The sequence below is a fragment of the Papaver somniferum genome, unplaced genomic scaffold, assembly GCF_003573695.1.
Source record: "Papaver somniferum cultivar HN1 unplaced genomic scaffold, ASM357369v1 unplaced-scaffold_18, whole genome shotgun sequence".
In the NCBI taxonomy this organism is placed as follows: domain Eukaryota; kingdom Viridiplantae; phylum Streptophyta; class Magnoliopsida; order Ranunculales; family Papaveraceae; genus Papaver; species Papaver somniferum.
This window is the reverse complement of record NW_020627707.1, coordinates 6,392,809-6,408,185: the sequence shown is the minus strand read 5'-3', so window position 1 is coordinate 6,408,185 and position 15,377 is coordinate 6,392,809. Positions and strand designations below refer to the sequence as shown.

At 36.7% G+C, this 15,377-nt stretch overlaps 1 protein-coding gene across 1 annotated transcript; it reads right to left on the bottom strand.

The window, feature by feature from the left end:
- Nucleotides 1-14,392: 14,392 nt before the first annotated feature.
- On the bottom strand, nt 14,393-15,136 carry LOC113337755 (histone H2B.3-like). The gene has a single exon (XM_026583349.1). The coding sequence runs from the start codon at nt 15,062-15,064 to the stop codon at nt 14,612-14,614; it is 453 nt and encodes a 150-aa protein (XP_026439134.1). The 5' UTR covers nt 15,065-15,136; the 3' UTR covers nt 14,393-14,611.
- Between the last annotated feature and the right edge of the window lie 241 nt (nt 15,137-15,377).

Below are 15,377 nucleotides of genomic sequence, written 5' to 3'. Positions count from 1 at the left end.
GGACAAGTAAAATTCAGGTTTGGGGGTATTTGATGAGTGCCAAATATTGTATATATTTGCACCTTTTTATTGGCATTTAACTCATCTTTTGTGCGCCAACGCTCCATTTTATCCCATATTCTGTGTTTTCGTTGTTTTCAAGAATAAATACTTTTCTCAATTAATTTTGCATTTTTAGGTACTAAATAAAGCCTGGTTAACTCACGGAGCGAAAAGAGCAAAGAAACGGTAAAGACTCCCGCAGAAAGGAAGCGAAGAATGATGTTTGCAAGAGCCGGATCAACTAGAAGTGGGCTTGAAGAGGAAAAATTGTTCTTAAAGAAGATATGGTCTTGGCATACCCAAGGTCCAAAACCCTTACCCAAACCCATTTCCAATATCCATACCCGCCTAAGCTCCAAGCCGTCAGATTCGAGTCATCATCTCTTCATCCTACGACGCATCTTTGCTGGACATCAAACTTGAAGATCCTGTCAAACACCACAACAACTAATTCTATTCTCAGCCGTCATTTTTAATGTATTCATCATCCAACGGTCGGTCAAAGCTTGTTCTCATCTTGCCGTCCGATTCATTTCATCATCCATCATCCTACGGCTGAGCTTCGCAAATCATCAAAGTGGATGCACCCGCTCAACACCTAAGCATCAAACCCATCGAACCAAAACAAATACCCACCTTCTTCTTCCCCAAAATTCCATTTCCCCAAAAACCTCTTCCTCCCCCGACAGTTGCAGACCTCACCTCACCCATCGCCACCATCACCTCCCCAGCCCGACCATCATCAGAACAACCATACCCTAGTTACTCTCCTTCTTGTTCTTAGCACCCACCACTCTTAGGTGCTACATCCAAGACAGAGATGGAACTAGGGTGTCACAGTGGAGAGAAGAAGGAAATTGGAGCAGCGTTCGAGTAGCAGAAGAAAGTTGAAGCATGGGTCATCGCTCAATTGCAGAGGGGACAACAAATTCAGAGGGTATGGTGAGTTTTCCCCAAATTCCTATAAACCCTAATTTTGTTAAATTTGCGGGTTTGTTGTAAAAACCCTAATTGGGTGTTCTGATTATAAATAGGAAGTGAGGGTGTAACGTTTTGGGCATGCCTGGGTTAGCCAGAGAAAGCCAATAGAGGCCTGGACTAGCCAGTGCCCTCAAGGTTCTATGTAGTTTAATTTCTGTTTGAACTTCAATTTCAATGCAATTTTAATTCTTTGTTTGATTTTCAATTTATGTTTTAATGTTCTAATTCCTCTTGCTAGGGTTGAGATGAAACCCTAGCTTAACATTTGTTATTCATGCTCGCTCTTGTCAGTAGCCATGATGTGTTTAAATGCTCATAGTGAAACTCCATCTTAGGGCTTCAACACTAGCCTTTCACATTGGATGTCAGGCATCCATTGTAGTTAGAATCATCAAGTGTTGCTGAACTGCAACTCATGCTTAATTTTATATACTGTTATTTTGGTTAATTGTGCTTTAACTAGACAGTTAATGCTTAGGAGGAGTACCTTAGTTGTGATAGGAGATTTCATATCAAAATGACCCTTGCTATATAGAGGATTGACATCCCTCTTGCTAGTGGTTATAGAAAAACAATGTTACTGTCAGTGATGAATAATCAGTGTGAGTTAGAGGTGGATTCAAAGACCTTGGTATTTTGTTTACATTTGTTTCCAAATTCTTGCTTCACTGTTTGCTTCTAAATTCTATACTTCATTTCCTTTGGCTCATTGCCATTGTAACTGTCATTTGCCACTGTCACTCTTTGCTTCATTAGTTCACTGCTCAGAGAATTAGCTTAGGAAACTTCAATTCACACCCTAGTCCCTGTGGATTCGAACCGTATTTGCACAAGCTACAACCGACACCGTGCACTTGCGGTATAACCATGTAGGCTTCTCTTATACTCTTATTTCATACATCTTTCCCAGCCTACCATGCAACAATCCTGAAGAGGCAATAATACAAAAGAAAAAGATAAGACGAGATCAATGGGTTTTCGCATAAAAGTGCGAAGACGTCCTGCGATTTCGTCGCAAGACGGCAATGTCATGGGGCTTTATTTTCGCAAGAATATTTAGGCCTGTCATAATGTCGCAACATTCCTGAACAGGCCATAATACAAAAGAAAAAGTTAAGACAAGATCAATGGGTTTTTGTATGAACGTGCAAGGACGTCCTGCGGTTTTGTCGCAATGACAAGAGGTGGCATGATAATACCTTTAATTAGGAAGGCAAAATAAGACCACACAGGAATGAGATTTTGAAAAGAAACAAAATTTACTTAGCACAAGATTGCGAAGTTATACAATAAGAATTTTTTTATGAAATCTCTCATTTGGATTCAAATAACAGAGGCAAGTATGGGAATGTATGAAATTAGAAAATGTTATTTGCTTCCATATGATATATTTATTCAAAGATTCAAGAATTAATGATTATATTGATTAACTGTATTGCAAAGAAGAATTGTTTTAATTAAAGCAGGTCAAAATGAAAGAAACACAAATATACAGAAAGAAGAAATAAATGTACAAGTATTACAAAAAATCAAAGAAAGAAGTAAAGACTATTTCTTGGTTAATCCTTCATTATCTTCATCAGACTTGTTTCCTTCTTCGTCTGCGTCAGAATCTTCATCACCATCAGAACTTCCATCACTATCAGATTCTTCATCGTCAGCTTCGCTATCAGAGATAATCAAACTGGGAGTATTCTGTGGGATTTCTTCTAAAAGACAAGGATAATCAGAATGTGGGATATTATGATCATCACAAACCATTTGGATGGTTTGATTGCGAAAATGCATAGCGCCATTCTTAAAATTTGCAACAATGATCTTGATTTGATTCTTTAATCTAGAATACTTGTCGTTGCGAGAAGAAAGATTCTTTGCGAGTTCCTCCTTTTCAGCTTCAAGTTCTTCAATCTTTTCACGATATTTATTTTCAGAATCTGCGAACAAAAGACAATCAATTATTAACTTGATGAAAATTCATAAGAAGCAAAAGATTAGTAAAGAAGAGCAATTAGCAACCTTCTCTGTCACAAATCATATCTCTAATCAAGGTTGTATGTTCAACTTGGAGACTAACATTTATGCCTAAATCTTTTCTATCATCATCTAAAATTTTCGCAGCCCAAACAAATTCATCCTCACTACTTATGAGAAGACGAGAACGAATTTGATTTTCCCTTTCGCAGAGTTCAATATTCTTGCGGTTAGCTTCATCTCGCTCAAGTTGAACTTCAAGGAAAGCCTCTTGGAATTTCGCCAAAGCCTTGGCACCTTGATCAGAGATTCGATCCTTATCATCTATGAGACCGCTAATTTTGGTTCTTAACTCATTGGTTTTCTCTTTGGAATCAATAAGGAGACGCTTAAATCTGTTGACTAAACCTAAATTGGATCTATGATCAATTTCTAAGAGGAGAAATTTAGATCTAAATTCATTTAGAGAAAGAGATGAAATTATATCATTTGAGAAGCTATTTAAGGAATTGTTAAGACGTTCAAGAAGGGTATCATTATCCAAGGCATTAGGAAATGAACTAAGAAGGGTAGCTTCATCAGAAAGACCATAAATGTCTGCAAAAAGGATCATTTAAATAAGATAAAACAACAGGATGAATGAATAAAGGGAAAAGAGAAAAGTAACATACCGTAAAGCTGATTATTAGCTTGCTGAAGACTAGAGATTTTATTCTTATACGAAGAAGAATCAATTTCTAATTGTCTATTTTTCTCGCGAAGACCTTTAACTTCAGCTTCCAGTTCTTCATTCTTTTTGCGAAATTGGAGATTCTTCTTTTCAAGATTTTCGCGTCTTCTCTCTAGATCTGAGGCAACAGCAAAAGGAGCTTTTCCAGCCTGCGAAAAGATATAAAAAATATTAATGTAGAAAGAAATTTTGAGTTATAACAATGAAGAAGTAAAAGGATAAAAGTATACCAGACAATTGAGAGAATGCAAGAAGTCGGGAGTCACTGATCTACAAACTCCATGAAGAGAGCTATCACCATCTAGTAAAGGGACATCGCAAAGGGTATCAATAGATTTGCAAGTATTTGCGAATTGGCTATCTCCCATTCCTTGTAGAGAATCAGAAAAGAGGCCAGAAAGCTTAGCCATAGAGGATTCAGGTGGAGAATCTTCAGTTGCAACAAGATCATCGTTATCCTCATCACCCTTGTCACTTTCAGAATTTTCGTTAGGAGGAACATTTGAAGGAGAAGAAGAACAAACTTTTCTTTTCTTTGGAGGAGGACCAGTTGATTTTTCCCTGCGAAGAGCACCTTTACCTTTATCACCAATCTTCGCAGCATCAGCAGATTCTTCTACTTCAGCAATAATCTTCACACACAGATAGAAATAAGAAATGGAAGCATGGAAGTAACAATATTATTTAAAATCATAAGAGAAAATTTCTTACCTCATCTGTGTATGAGCGAAGAGCTAACAGAGTACTAAATTTCCCAGTCCTGTTATAACTATCCTTCAGTTTTTGGATCTGCGGAATGTCGCAAGAGTTAGCGAACAGAATAGTAAAAAACAATAAAGAAATATAAAATGAGTTAAATGGGAGAAACATACCTCTTTATCCTTCTTGGGCCAAGAGAAAACCCAAGTTTGATATGCAGCGAGATTCGCAGGAAGAACATTTGACCCAACAATGTAGGGTCCCTTTAGCATTAAAGGAAAAACACAACATTTATCATCTTTGGATTGGCGAGGAGTTGTGTTTTTACCAGAATGCCAATCAATATCTTGCATAATAATTTTGGCTTCATCAATGTTATTTTTCCTTTTTAAGCGAATACCTCAGCGAGTATTCTCTTTCTTCATGGAGATAAGTTCGTAGTTCTCAAAGAAATTCGCCACTGTATACTTCTCAGCAACTATCTCTAGGTTTGCGAATTTTGAATCCCTAATTTCTTTGGAGTAAAGAGATCCTCTACCAGCACCACGATTAGTGAACTCTAGCATCATACGGATGCAGTCCCCACTCAGTTGGAAGATGGCTCGCGAAAATCCCGAATGAGCGAGAATTTCATAAAATAAAGGAAGATCTGGGTTATAAAGAGGAATAGGGAGACCTGCGAGAATATGACCTCGCGAAATTATGATTGATTGATCATCATAATATTGATCAGAGAAAAGCTTGACAGAAATAATTGATTTGGCATTCTCACCAGAAATGGTGGAGAGTGTGAAACCTTTATCCGCAAGATATTTTTGGACATCTTGTAAATTATTCTCATATCTATGACCACTTGGAGCCATGTTTGAATATAGAGTATGGGAATGTATAGAAAGTAAAAGGATTGAAGGAAGAAAAAATTACAGCAGCAGAATTTGCAGAAGAATAACAGAGTTGCAGAGATGAGATAATAAAAATAGAAGAGAAAGTAAAAAGAAAAGTGGAAATAGGGGGTAAGAAGAGTATATAAAGGAGATTTTTTATTCGAAGAAATAAACACCATTAAGACGAAGAGACGTGAGCGGTTGAAAAGCAGTGGTTACAGAAGACTTGTCAAGAAATAAATGGAAGAGAGAGTACGTGTGATAAATGTGGAATATGAAAAGATGAACAGTTGCGGCATTTCTCACATCATTCTCTACTTTGCAGAGAATATATGAGAAGAGGAAAGATGTAGGATCAGAATCTCGTAATGACGATGTTTCAGCGAAATTATCAGTGACACAATACAACAGCGTCGCAGAACAATTTCAGAAATGATAAAATAAATGACGTCAGCTAAGATCACGAGAAAGATATGATAATCCTGCGAAAATTAGAGAGTTTGCGAAATTAACATATGTAAGGTTGCGAGAATGTCGCAAACCAAATCCGAAAATAAAGGACAGATTAGCTGTCATCCACTATGTATTTCCTTATAAATAGTCATTCGAGTTGTAAAGAAGAGAGAGATCTTTTCTGAGGAAGAAATAAGTAAATAGGAGAGAGAAAGTTTAGAGCAAAGATCATTCTTGAGTTCTTTATCTTTTCTTGTAAGACCATCCAAAGATTAATCAATAAAATTAAGAATATAAACCTAAAATGAGTTGATTACTAATGAAATTACATGAAGAGTGTAGTGTAGGATTTCCTGCAACTACAATAAAAGCATTGCGTAAGCATTTCATGGCATAAACATCGCATACACATTTCATAACATAATCATCACATAAGCATTATGTTCGCATAAGTACTTTACAAAACTGTACGGAATAATGTTGCAGAACTTCGCAATAATATCGTAGAATTTAGCAGAATTATTCAGGATTACTCAGAATTTCACAGGATTATTCAGAATTTCGCAAGATTATTCAGAACTTCGTAGAATGATTCAGAACTTCGCAGAATGATTCAAAATTTCGTAGAATGTGTCATAATTTCGCAGAATGTGATTATTTCGAATGATGTGATTATCTCGCTCAATTATTTCGCACAATTATAAGCAACTTGAAGAGATTATACTATCGCATTAGCACAAAACATGAGACAGATGCAAGATAAGAATGAAGAAACAATTCGCACATTCAACATTTTCTCAAGGATTCTACCCTCATAGATAAAGAACAGAGGCAACTATGGATTACCAAGAAAACATTTTATGTTCTTTATCTTCTCGGCAAGAATCACCAAAAATGGAGTAATAATTTCGCATGAATAAAGGCAATACTTATTATTCTTATTCAAGGACGGATACTTCTTATATTTCGAGGATTGAATACTTTTTATACTTCATCAAGGATACTTCATGCTTCTTATACTTCTTCAAAGGTACCTCATACTTCGCATACTTCAAAAGATGATACTTCTTATTTACTTCGCAACATTCCGGAACTTCACAAAAGAATAGAGGCAAGTACGTACTTTTCAATCCAATATTCTTTCGCTCGTTCCTTCATCAACAAAGATCAAAGACTACTCCAACAACACGTATCTCTCTCCAACAACTAGAACAATAGATTTTTTTCCTGAAGATCGCTCTTCAAGCAATATTCAAGAAAAAGAGGCAAGATGTAGGATCAGAATTTCGCGACAACGATACGCTCGCGAAATTCTTAACAACGCATTACAAAAATTTGCAGAGCACTTTGAGAAACGACACAATAGGTGATATTAGCTTAAACATAAGAAAAATGTAATAACTTTACGAAGATTAGATGATCTGCGAAATTAACATTTGTAAGCTTGCGATATCATCGCAAGCCAAATCCGAAATTAGGGGAAATCTTAGTTGTATATGAGCTGTCATCCATTAGGTAGCATCCTATATAAAGAGAAAGGTAGGAGAGAGAAAAGTAACTTGTATTATTATTATCTTTTTATTTTTCCCCAAAAACTAGAGAGAGAGCTCCAAATACTCAATAATGGAGTCTCAATGTAATTCATATGTCATTCAATGATCATAGTGAAACCTAACCCCGTGGATGTAGATCAAATTGATCGAACCACGTAAATCTTGTGTCTTATTTTCTATTTTCATTATTTTTATCTTTATTTTCATATCAAATAAGTTTAGATCTAGAAATTATAGTCATGATAATACAAGGGGTGTGTTGTGGGATTTCCTGCAACTACAACATTCCTTAATATACATAAATGTTTTAGTTCATGAGTATGAGAATAATACATGACTGATTTTAGAACTTAACCACTGTGTTTGCAAACCAGGTATGCAAACAGCAGCTCCAGATCTTGGCCTGTCCACCAGCCGTTCGCATACCAGATACGCAAACAGCCGCCCCGGACCCAACTCATGTGAAACCGTTCGCATACTAAGTACGCAAACAAGGTCTAGGACCTTTACAGATAAAACCGTTCGCGTACTGGGTACGCAAACAAAGTTCCCGGACCTGAATCATACCAAAACAGTTTTCATACTAGGTATGCATACCGTGTTGTATCCAGACAAGGTTAATTGTTCTAAACTCCCATTTCACTCATTGAAACATTCTTGGAAGACGAGAATAGCAGTATCACACATACTATAAGCTTTCAAGAAATTTTCAAGTGATCGAATGATCAATACGAAACATTCCAAGTCGACATCAAATGATTGTCTCTCACAAACTATGTCATATGTTTCAAGGCAATTCTCACATGATCATCTTTTGACTTAATATTTAGTTTCCAACAAATAATCGTCTCCAACTAAACTCGTCAATAATATAATGAACATAGATAAAGCAAAAAGCTTCCAACACATATTTCGAGAGATAGATAACCAAGATAAACTCATCTCGAAATATCAAAGGTGTATAATATAAAAGTCTATATAGATGTACGACTTAGTCTCATTAGAAGATTGAACATAATAGACTCATTTTTAGTATGAGATATAATTTTTAGTTCTTCATTTGACAACCCAGGATTATCCCCTTTTATCAACCACATAATTTGATGATACATTCTAACATCGTTATTGATGAAACAATAACGATTTTGAAGATACTCATTTTCTTCTTGAATTTACGTGACTTAACGTCATAAACCTTTGAAACACAGTGTCCCATAAGTTAAAAGTCTCTAAATTGATATCTCTATCGCTTGCAACTGAAATCCAACATCGAATTAGAGAAACATCTTCTTTTGGAGTGAAATCCACTTCGGTTATGCGAGCACTAGGCATGTTGAAATGAATTTGAAGTTGGGTTGGTGTGAGTTGAAATGGGTATTTATAAGGGGGGAATGTAACTATTGGATGATGTCTGATAAGCCATTATCAGACCAGCGAGCGATGGCTTGACTAGCGCTCGATGGACATTCTATCGCTCGCTGGAAAGCCCGTCGTGTATGCCTATATGTTATAATTGACATATAGGCATATGAGTTTGGCACTTTGGCATACCCATAGTGGGTGCATATATGGTATATGAGTTTGGCTTGTGCACAGGAATAGGCCTAAGGAAATAACCAATTATGGATGCCTATATCGGCGTTTCTCAGCAAAGAAAAAAGATAAAACACCAATTATTGAAACAATTTTATATAATTATACTATGGTTCTTCGGGTTGGGTGGGTTGCTCTGTTTAGAGATATTTATGTCTATGCCTTCCCAAATTTAATTCGGGTTTATAAACTTTATACCCAAGCTTATCAAAGAAAATGGAAATACATTGCTCATACTCGTTCGACGTTTGGGTTGGGTATGGGTTTGGTGGGTTGGCCCAACCCAAGTCCCACACTCATTGATTGCAAGCTACTTTGCGGACTAATCTCAATTTTGGATGCATCAATATATATCTTGTCTTGGTAATTCATGAATCATAGTTGCACTTCCATTGTTTTTCTTGAAAGTTATTTTATAGTTTTCAAGTTGGTTTAGAATACTGTTACTTCTTTTATTTTTGCTTTTTTGATCAGACAGCAGCGGGAAATGAACCCCTAACCTATAATTTGGGAGTTCAACTCCCAGCCAACTAGACTAATCCCACTTGGTTAGAATGTTGCGATTTGGTTTGTACTTTGTAAGAGTCGTGTCATCATGCCACATGATTATCTTTTCGGGATAGAATCGTTATGTCCAATTTTCAAGTTGGATTAGCCGCCAGTTTCCATATCCACTTAACAAGGATATACCTACTTAACAAGGATATATACTGAACCAGAAAGCCGCTGGCAATTCACTGGTCCTTGGCAGAAAATAAAAGTATAAAACCAATGAAGTCCAAGTTCTGAAATTCCATTTGTTTTTCTTTATTTGAGTCTGTCAAAAGCGAACAATACAGAAATAAAAATGCAGCATCATGAAATTCATTCATAACAATTGATTCATTAACACTATCAAAATGGGCTTCAATTGATTCATTTATTTAACAAATCGGTTTTTTCGGTTTGAGTTTTTTCTAGTTTGAAACCGATAATAGTTGACAGTAATTCCAGGTACCAAAGTTTCTTCTAGTTTTTTCTCTGGACAAAATCCAAGTCGCAAACAACAAATAAACATCATTTTTCTCATTCCCTCCAATGTCAAGAAAATTTTCGGAAACAGTCTTGATCAGCTTATCAATTTCACCTCCTTCGCATTCTTTGATTTGACCTCCTTCACGTTCTTTAGTTATCAACGAGATAACATCATCTTTAACTTTAACTTTCACTTCCTCATAGAAAAATTCACGGAAGCAACCAAACCCAACATCTTTTAACGATGAAGGTGATCTTCGACGAAGACAATGGCGATCAAGATAATTGAAATATCCACAAAGCTTACTTACCATAACCTTGTGATTATCCCATCTCTTAACAAGTTCTTGCAATATAGATACCTCATCATTTTTCTCTTGAATAGCTGGTAAAACTTGTTAGAGTAAATGTGTGAATTACTGCTTTACTTTCTACTGTCTTAGTTCTTACCATGTTGGGTAACAGTCTCATCAGTCTTATCTTCATTGTACTGTGATGAGTCATGTTTATCTCTTTCTTTTGTTGTGATAAGTCTGTCTGTACTTTACTTGCTCTCCAAACAAAACTTCTCTATATAAAGAAGTTCTCTCATGTGAAGTCTTCATGACAACAACTTATCAATATATCAGTTCATTGAATTCTGTCATGGTATCAGAGCTTACGGACAATCTTGTGAGCTGGATGTCCCAAACGCTTATGCCAAACTGGTGAAAAGGCAGTAACTGAAAGAAGAGTTGTGGGTTGCTGAGATGTTGAGCTAGTGATTGGGTAAAGATTGTTAGTTTTAAGACCCTCAGCTAGCACTTGTTCTGTAGCAATATCTTAAATTTCATAGCCCCATGGTGAGAATGAAATAGTACAATTATGTTCTTCTGTGAATTGCCCTACAGAGATGAGATTCCTTTGGATGGTAGGCACAAAACATACATTGGACAAGGTAAAAGAAGCAGTGGAAGTATGAAGAACTGAATCACCCATTTGAGTTATAGGAAGAAAAGTTCCATTACCAACCATCACCTGAGCTGACCCATCATAGGTTGTAGTGTTAGTAAGCAGAGAAGCATCATTTGTAAGGTGATGAGAAGCACCAGAGTCAGGTAACCAATCAGTAGCAGCTGGATAGACAGACATCTCAGAGAAAGATGTTGCATTTACTTGAACTCAAGTATGTGCTTGAGGTTTAAAGGCCTTAGATGGTGGTGTTTTAGGTTTTGAATAACGAGATGGGGTATATCTGTATTTGCAAACACTAGCAGAGTGACCAATTTACTTACAGATCTGACACTCCATAGAGTCATAATCAACAAAGTTGTAGGGTGTATTAGATCTATAAGAATTAGAACTAGCTCCAGAACTAGAACCAGTAATAGAACCAGAATTGAAAGTCTTCTTAGCGAAAAATACAGATGAGGCAAGATCTAATGCTGCTGTAGATTCGAGTTCTTGACTTTTCAACCACTGCTCTTGGTTGATAAGTCGTGATGTAAGAGCAGCAAAAGTAAATTATGTATCACGATTTTGAATAGCAACAACAAAATCATGATAATCTTTGCCTAAACCTTGTAGAACATGCATAGTAATATCACTTTCAGAAACAGGTTCATTAATAGCAGCTAAGGAATCTGTGATGGCTTTTACCTCTTGAAGATAATCACCCACAGATTTAGATCCTCTTCTCATATTATACAGCTGATTTCTAAGTAAAGACTTACGAGCAGGAAATTGATTCTGAAATTTAGTGTTGAGATAAGACCAAACCTCTACAGCTGTAGTACATCCAAGAACAGCTATTGCAATAGGTGGTGAAAAGGTAGCATTGAAACAGCTATTAACAAATCGATCCCACTTTAACCACTTCAGGTAAGAAGGATTTGAAACAGCTTCAGCACCAACACCAGTAGTAACTGCAGGAAGAGGTAAAGATCCATCTAGATATCCAAATAGATCTATACTGATAAAAAAAGAAAACATTTGTGATTTCCATACCAAGAAATTGGTATCAAGTTTGAGAGAAATAAAGTGTAGGATTGAAGTAAACGGTAAATCTGTGGTAACTTCATAGTGAAGAGATGTAGTAGGCGGCGGCGGCATTGTAGTTGAAGAAGAGATATTCAAGTTTCAGTGAAGTTTGTGTAAAATTTGATAAAGTTTAAGGTGTTATAATGAGGGCAGCGGCGGAAGCAAAGTAAAGGAGAGCCCTTAGATTTTCAAAAATTTAGTAGATCGCATCCCTAGGAAATCTGATACCGCCTTGGAAGAGATGCTGCACGCCTATTTCAAAAGGTGGCCTGTGCATTAACTCTTAGAGAAGCATGAATAAAGCTCTCACCTGTAAGTGGTTGTGGAGGTTTAATTACGCAAGCTCTTGGGAGAAAATCTAACGTTTCTTAATATGGTTCGACAGGTTTCAATAAAGAAACTAAACCTCTCAAGCACGCTCATGGAGGTGGTCTACGGAAGAAAATTCTACTGTTTAAAGACAACTCCCCTATCGAAGTGGGAGATGGTATCTCAGTGCATTTTCAGGAACATTGGGTCTCAAATTGCCTCGAGTAAGAAATGGACTATTTTCAAATGCAGATGAGAGCTCTTAGAACTTAGGTCTTGGCAGAAGACTTTCTCAGATTCAAATAGAAGAAGTTTGCACCTTAACTATACTAATCGAGAACTCTTTTAGTGGAATGGGTGATGATACTATCACATGGAACATAGATAAATCAGGGTTACTCACTGTCAAAACTTTCCATTCAGAAATCCAGAAAGAAAACCACGGCATAAAGCTAGACCATGGCCTTGGAAGATAGATTCTTTCTAATGGCTGGTGTACAACAAAAGAATAGTCACCGTGCATACTATCTACAAGAGACAGAAACTGTTGATAAATGGGGTTTTCTTTGTTGCTCGGTAGGTGAGTCCGCAACTCAACTCCTCTTTCATTGCAGAGCGCAAATTCTCTGCTCAGGGTTGGGACTACTTCGTAAACAGTGGTTGACTGGTAGTCTCCAATGGTTCCCTCCTAACCGCATGCACTCCATAATCCACAGAAGGAGATGTAAGTTAGTGCACCTCTGGTCCCCCTTATCACTACTGCTATATGTTGTTCTATTCGGAAATGCTGAAATGCAATTGTTTTAGAAGACGCTACGCACTAAAGCTGAGGTCGACAAAGTAATCAAACAAGTCAATATCCATGCCTTTTGTTTGGCGAGAAATGGTGAAGCTCTTAAAGGTTCTAGTTGAGATTCTGTGTTAGCTAGATGGGACAGTTTCTAATGAATGCTGCAAATTTCTCAGGTACCTTTGAAGATAATAGATACTAAGCCTACTCTAGTTCCCATTAAGATTCTGCGTTCTGCTCTAGAATTTCCATGCATGGATGCATAAAACAACGAGGTTTTCATTCCATAGCTCCAATTTTAACTTCTTCAGGAACAATGGGGATAATATCACTACGCCTACTCTTATAGTATGCAAGAAAGCCCAAGAATGTATCTGCTGCTACAACTAAGATTGGAGAACATGACTTTCAAATGTTTTACACTCAGATCCCATTTGTGTCCAAAAATCATATACAGTATACATACAACTACTTATCTTTCTCGACATATGTAACCCAGTTCATAGATGACTCTCTGGTGAATCTGCAACAATTACTCAACTATTTAACATGTGAATCATGTGATTGCTAATTTAGCTAGTGTAGGTGTTGGTTCAAAGTTGGGCCTTAGACACCAGAGGATGCAAGACTGCCGTGCAACTTCGCAGATCCACAGCATACAACTAAGTTACACTCTCTCAACAAATGTAAAGGAAAAATGCATAGGAATAACAATTTACGACTTACTATGAGGGGACAAAGCTACTCAAGCAAAATAAACCCCTGACTTCTAACAAATTATGACAAATTAACAGGTAAAGGAAAATCAGAAAATACCTTACACATTGCATAGTTCTCAAGCAAGTCTCCAAGTTTCTTTTTCTTTATCAAAAGGCCAACAGGCCAAAAGAAAGAATCACAAGACCCCACTCTAACAACAGAAAACCACTTACAGAGGATTTTTCTTTCCCGTCCAGTTAACAATTACAGCATCCATGTGAATGGTTTTGAATCAATTCTTCAAAGAAAACACTGAAACTTTACACCTTCAGTTAGATTTTGCAAGAAAATGTATGTACCTCCCATAAACACCATTGCAGCAGGATCAGCATCCATAACTCATTCTCCAACTCGTTGAACCCACTTCGCAGCATCCAGAAGAGACAAAAGCCAAGGAAATTGCAAACTCACAGAGTCACAGTTAGAAAGAAAACAACCTACAAAACCTCTCAGGGTTGAATCTAGCAATTCACAAATCTTTTTAGCAGAAAACCCAACCAATAATAATCTTTGTTTATATTTAAATGAAACAGAGAAAAAGAAACAAAAAATGCAGTATATATAATTCAGATTCAGATAATTTAACAGTTCTAGATTTCAAAATGGGTTTCAAATTTTCAATCTATTACTTTCTGAAATTCAAGACATTTGATTCCACAAACAAGATATTGGATCTGAAATTGATTACTTGCTTTAGAAGATTGATAGAACTACTAATTACATATATAATACCCTGATCCCAAAACAGAAACTACTAAACTAAATCTAAAGAAACCCTAATTTCCTAAATCTAAAGAAAACAGAAAAACACAGATTAAGAACTAGTAAATTTGGTAACAGCTTTGGTACCCTCAGAAACAGCATGTTTGGCTAATTCACCAGGAAGAACAAGACGAACAGCAGTCTGAATCTCACGAGAGGTAATAGTTGGCTTCTTGTTGTACCTTGCCAATCTAGACGATTCAGCAGCAAGTTTCTCAAAGATATCATTAATGAAACTGTTCATGATTCCCATAGCTTTGCTTGAAATACCAATATCAGGATGAACTTGTTTCAACACTTTGAAGATGTAGATCTTGTAAGTCTCAACAGATTTCTTTGATTTCTTCTTCTTCTTATCTGTTGAGGAAGCATCTTTGCTTGGTAATTTCTTCTCAGCTCTGGGTTTCTTTGCTGCTGGTGCTTTCTCAGCTTTCTTTTCTTCAGCGGGTTTCTTCTCTGCCGGTTTCTTCTCTGCCGGTTTCTTCTCTGCTACTTTCGGCGCCATTTGATCGGAAACTTGGACAGAAAATGAAATGCTTTGGAGAGAGTGAAAAGAGAGAGTAAAGGTGTTGTGTTGGGTGTGAAATTCGGAGGAGAGAGTTGGGTTATTTATATAGGGGGTTGGTAGAATATGATTGGTGCACTTTGTTTCATACGGATCGACAGTTCCACCGTTGATTGTTTTAAAGATAATGAAAGGCTGAGATGTTTTAGGATTACTGAAAAGTTGGGCGGGATGTTCAAAGTTTTGGGGTTGGATAATTTCACCTCACCCGTTTTTCGCTAGTTGTAAAGTCATGGTTTGCCGTATTATATAA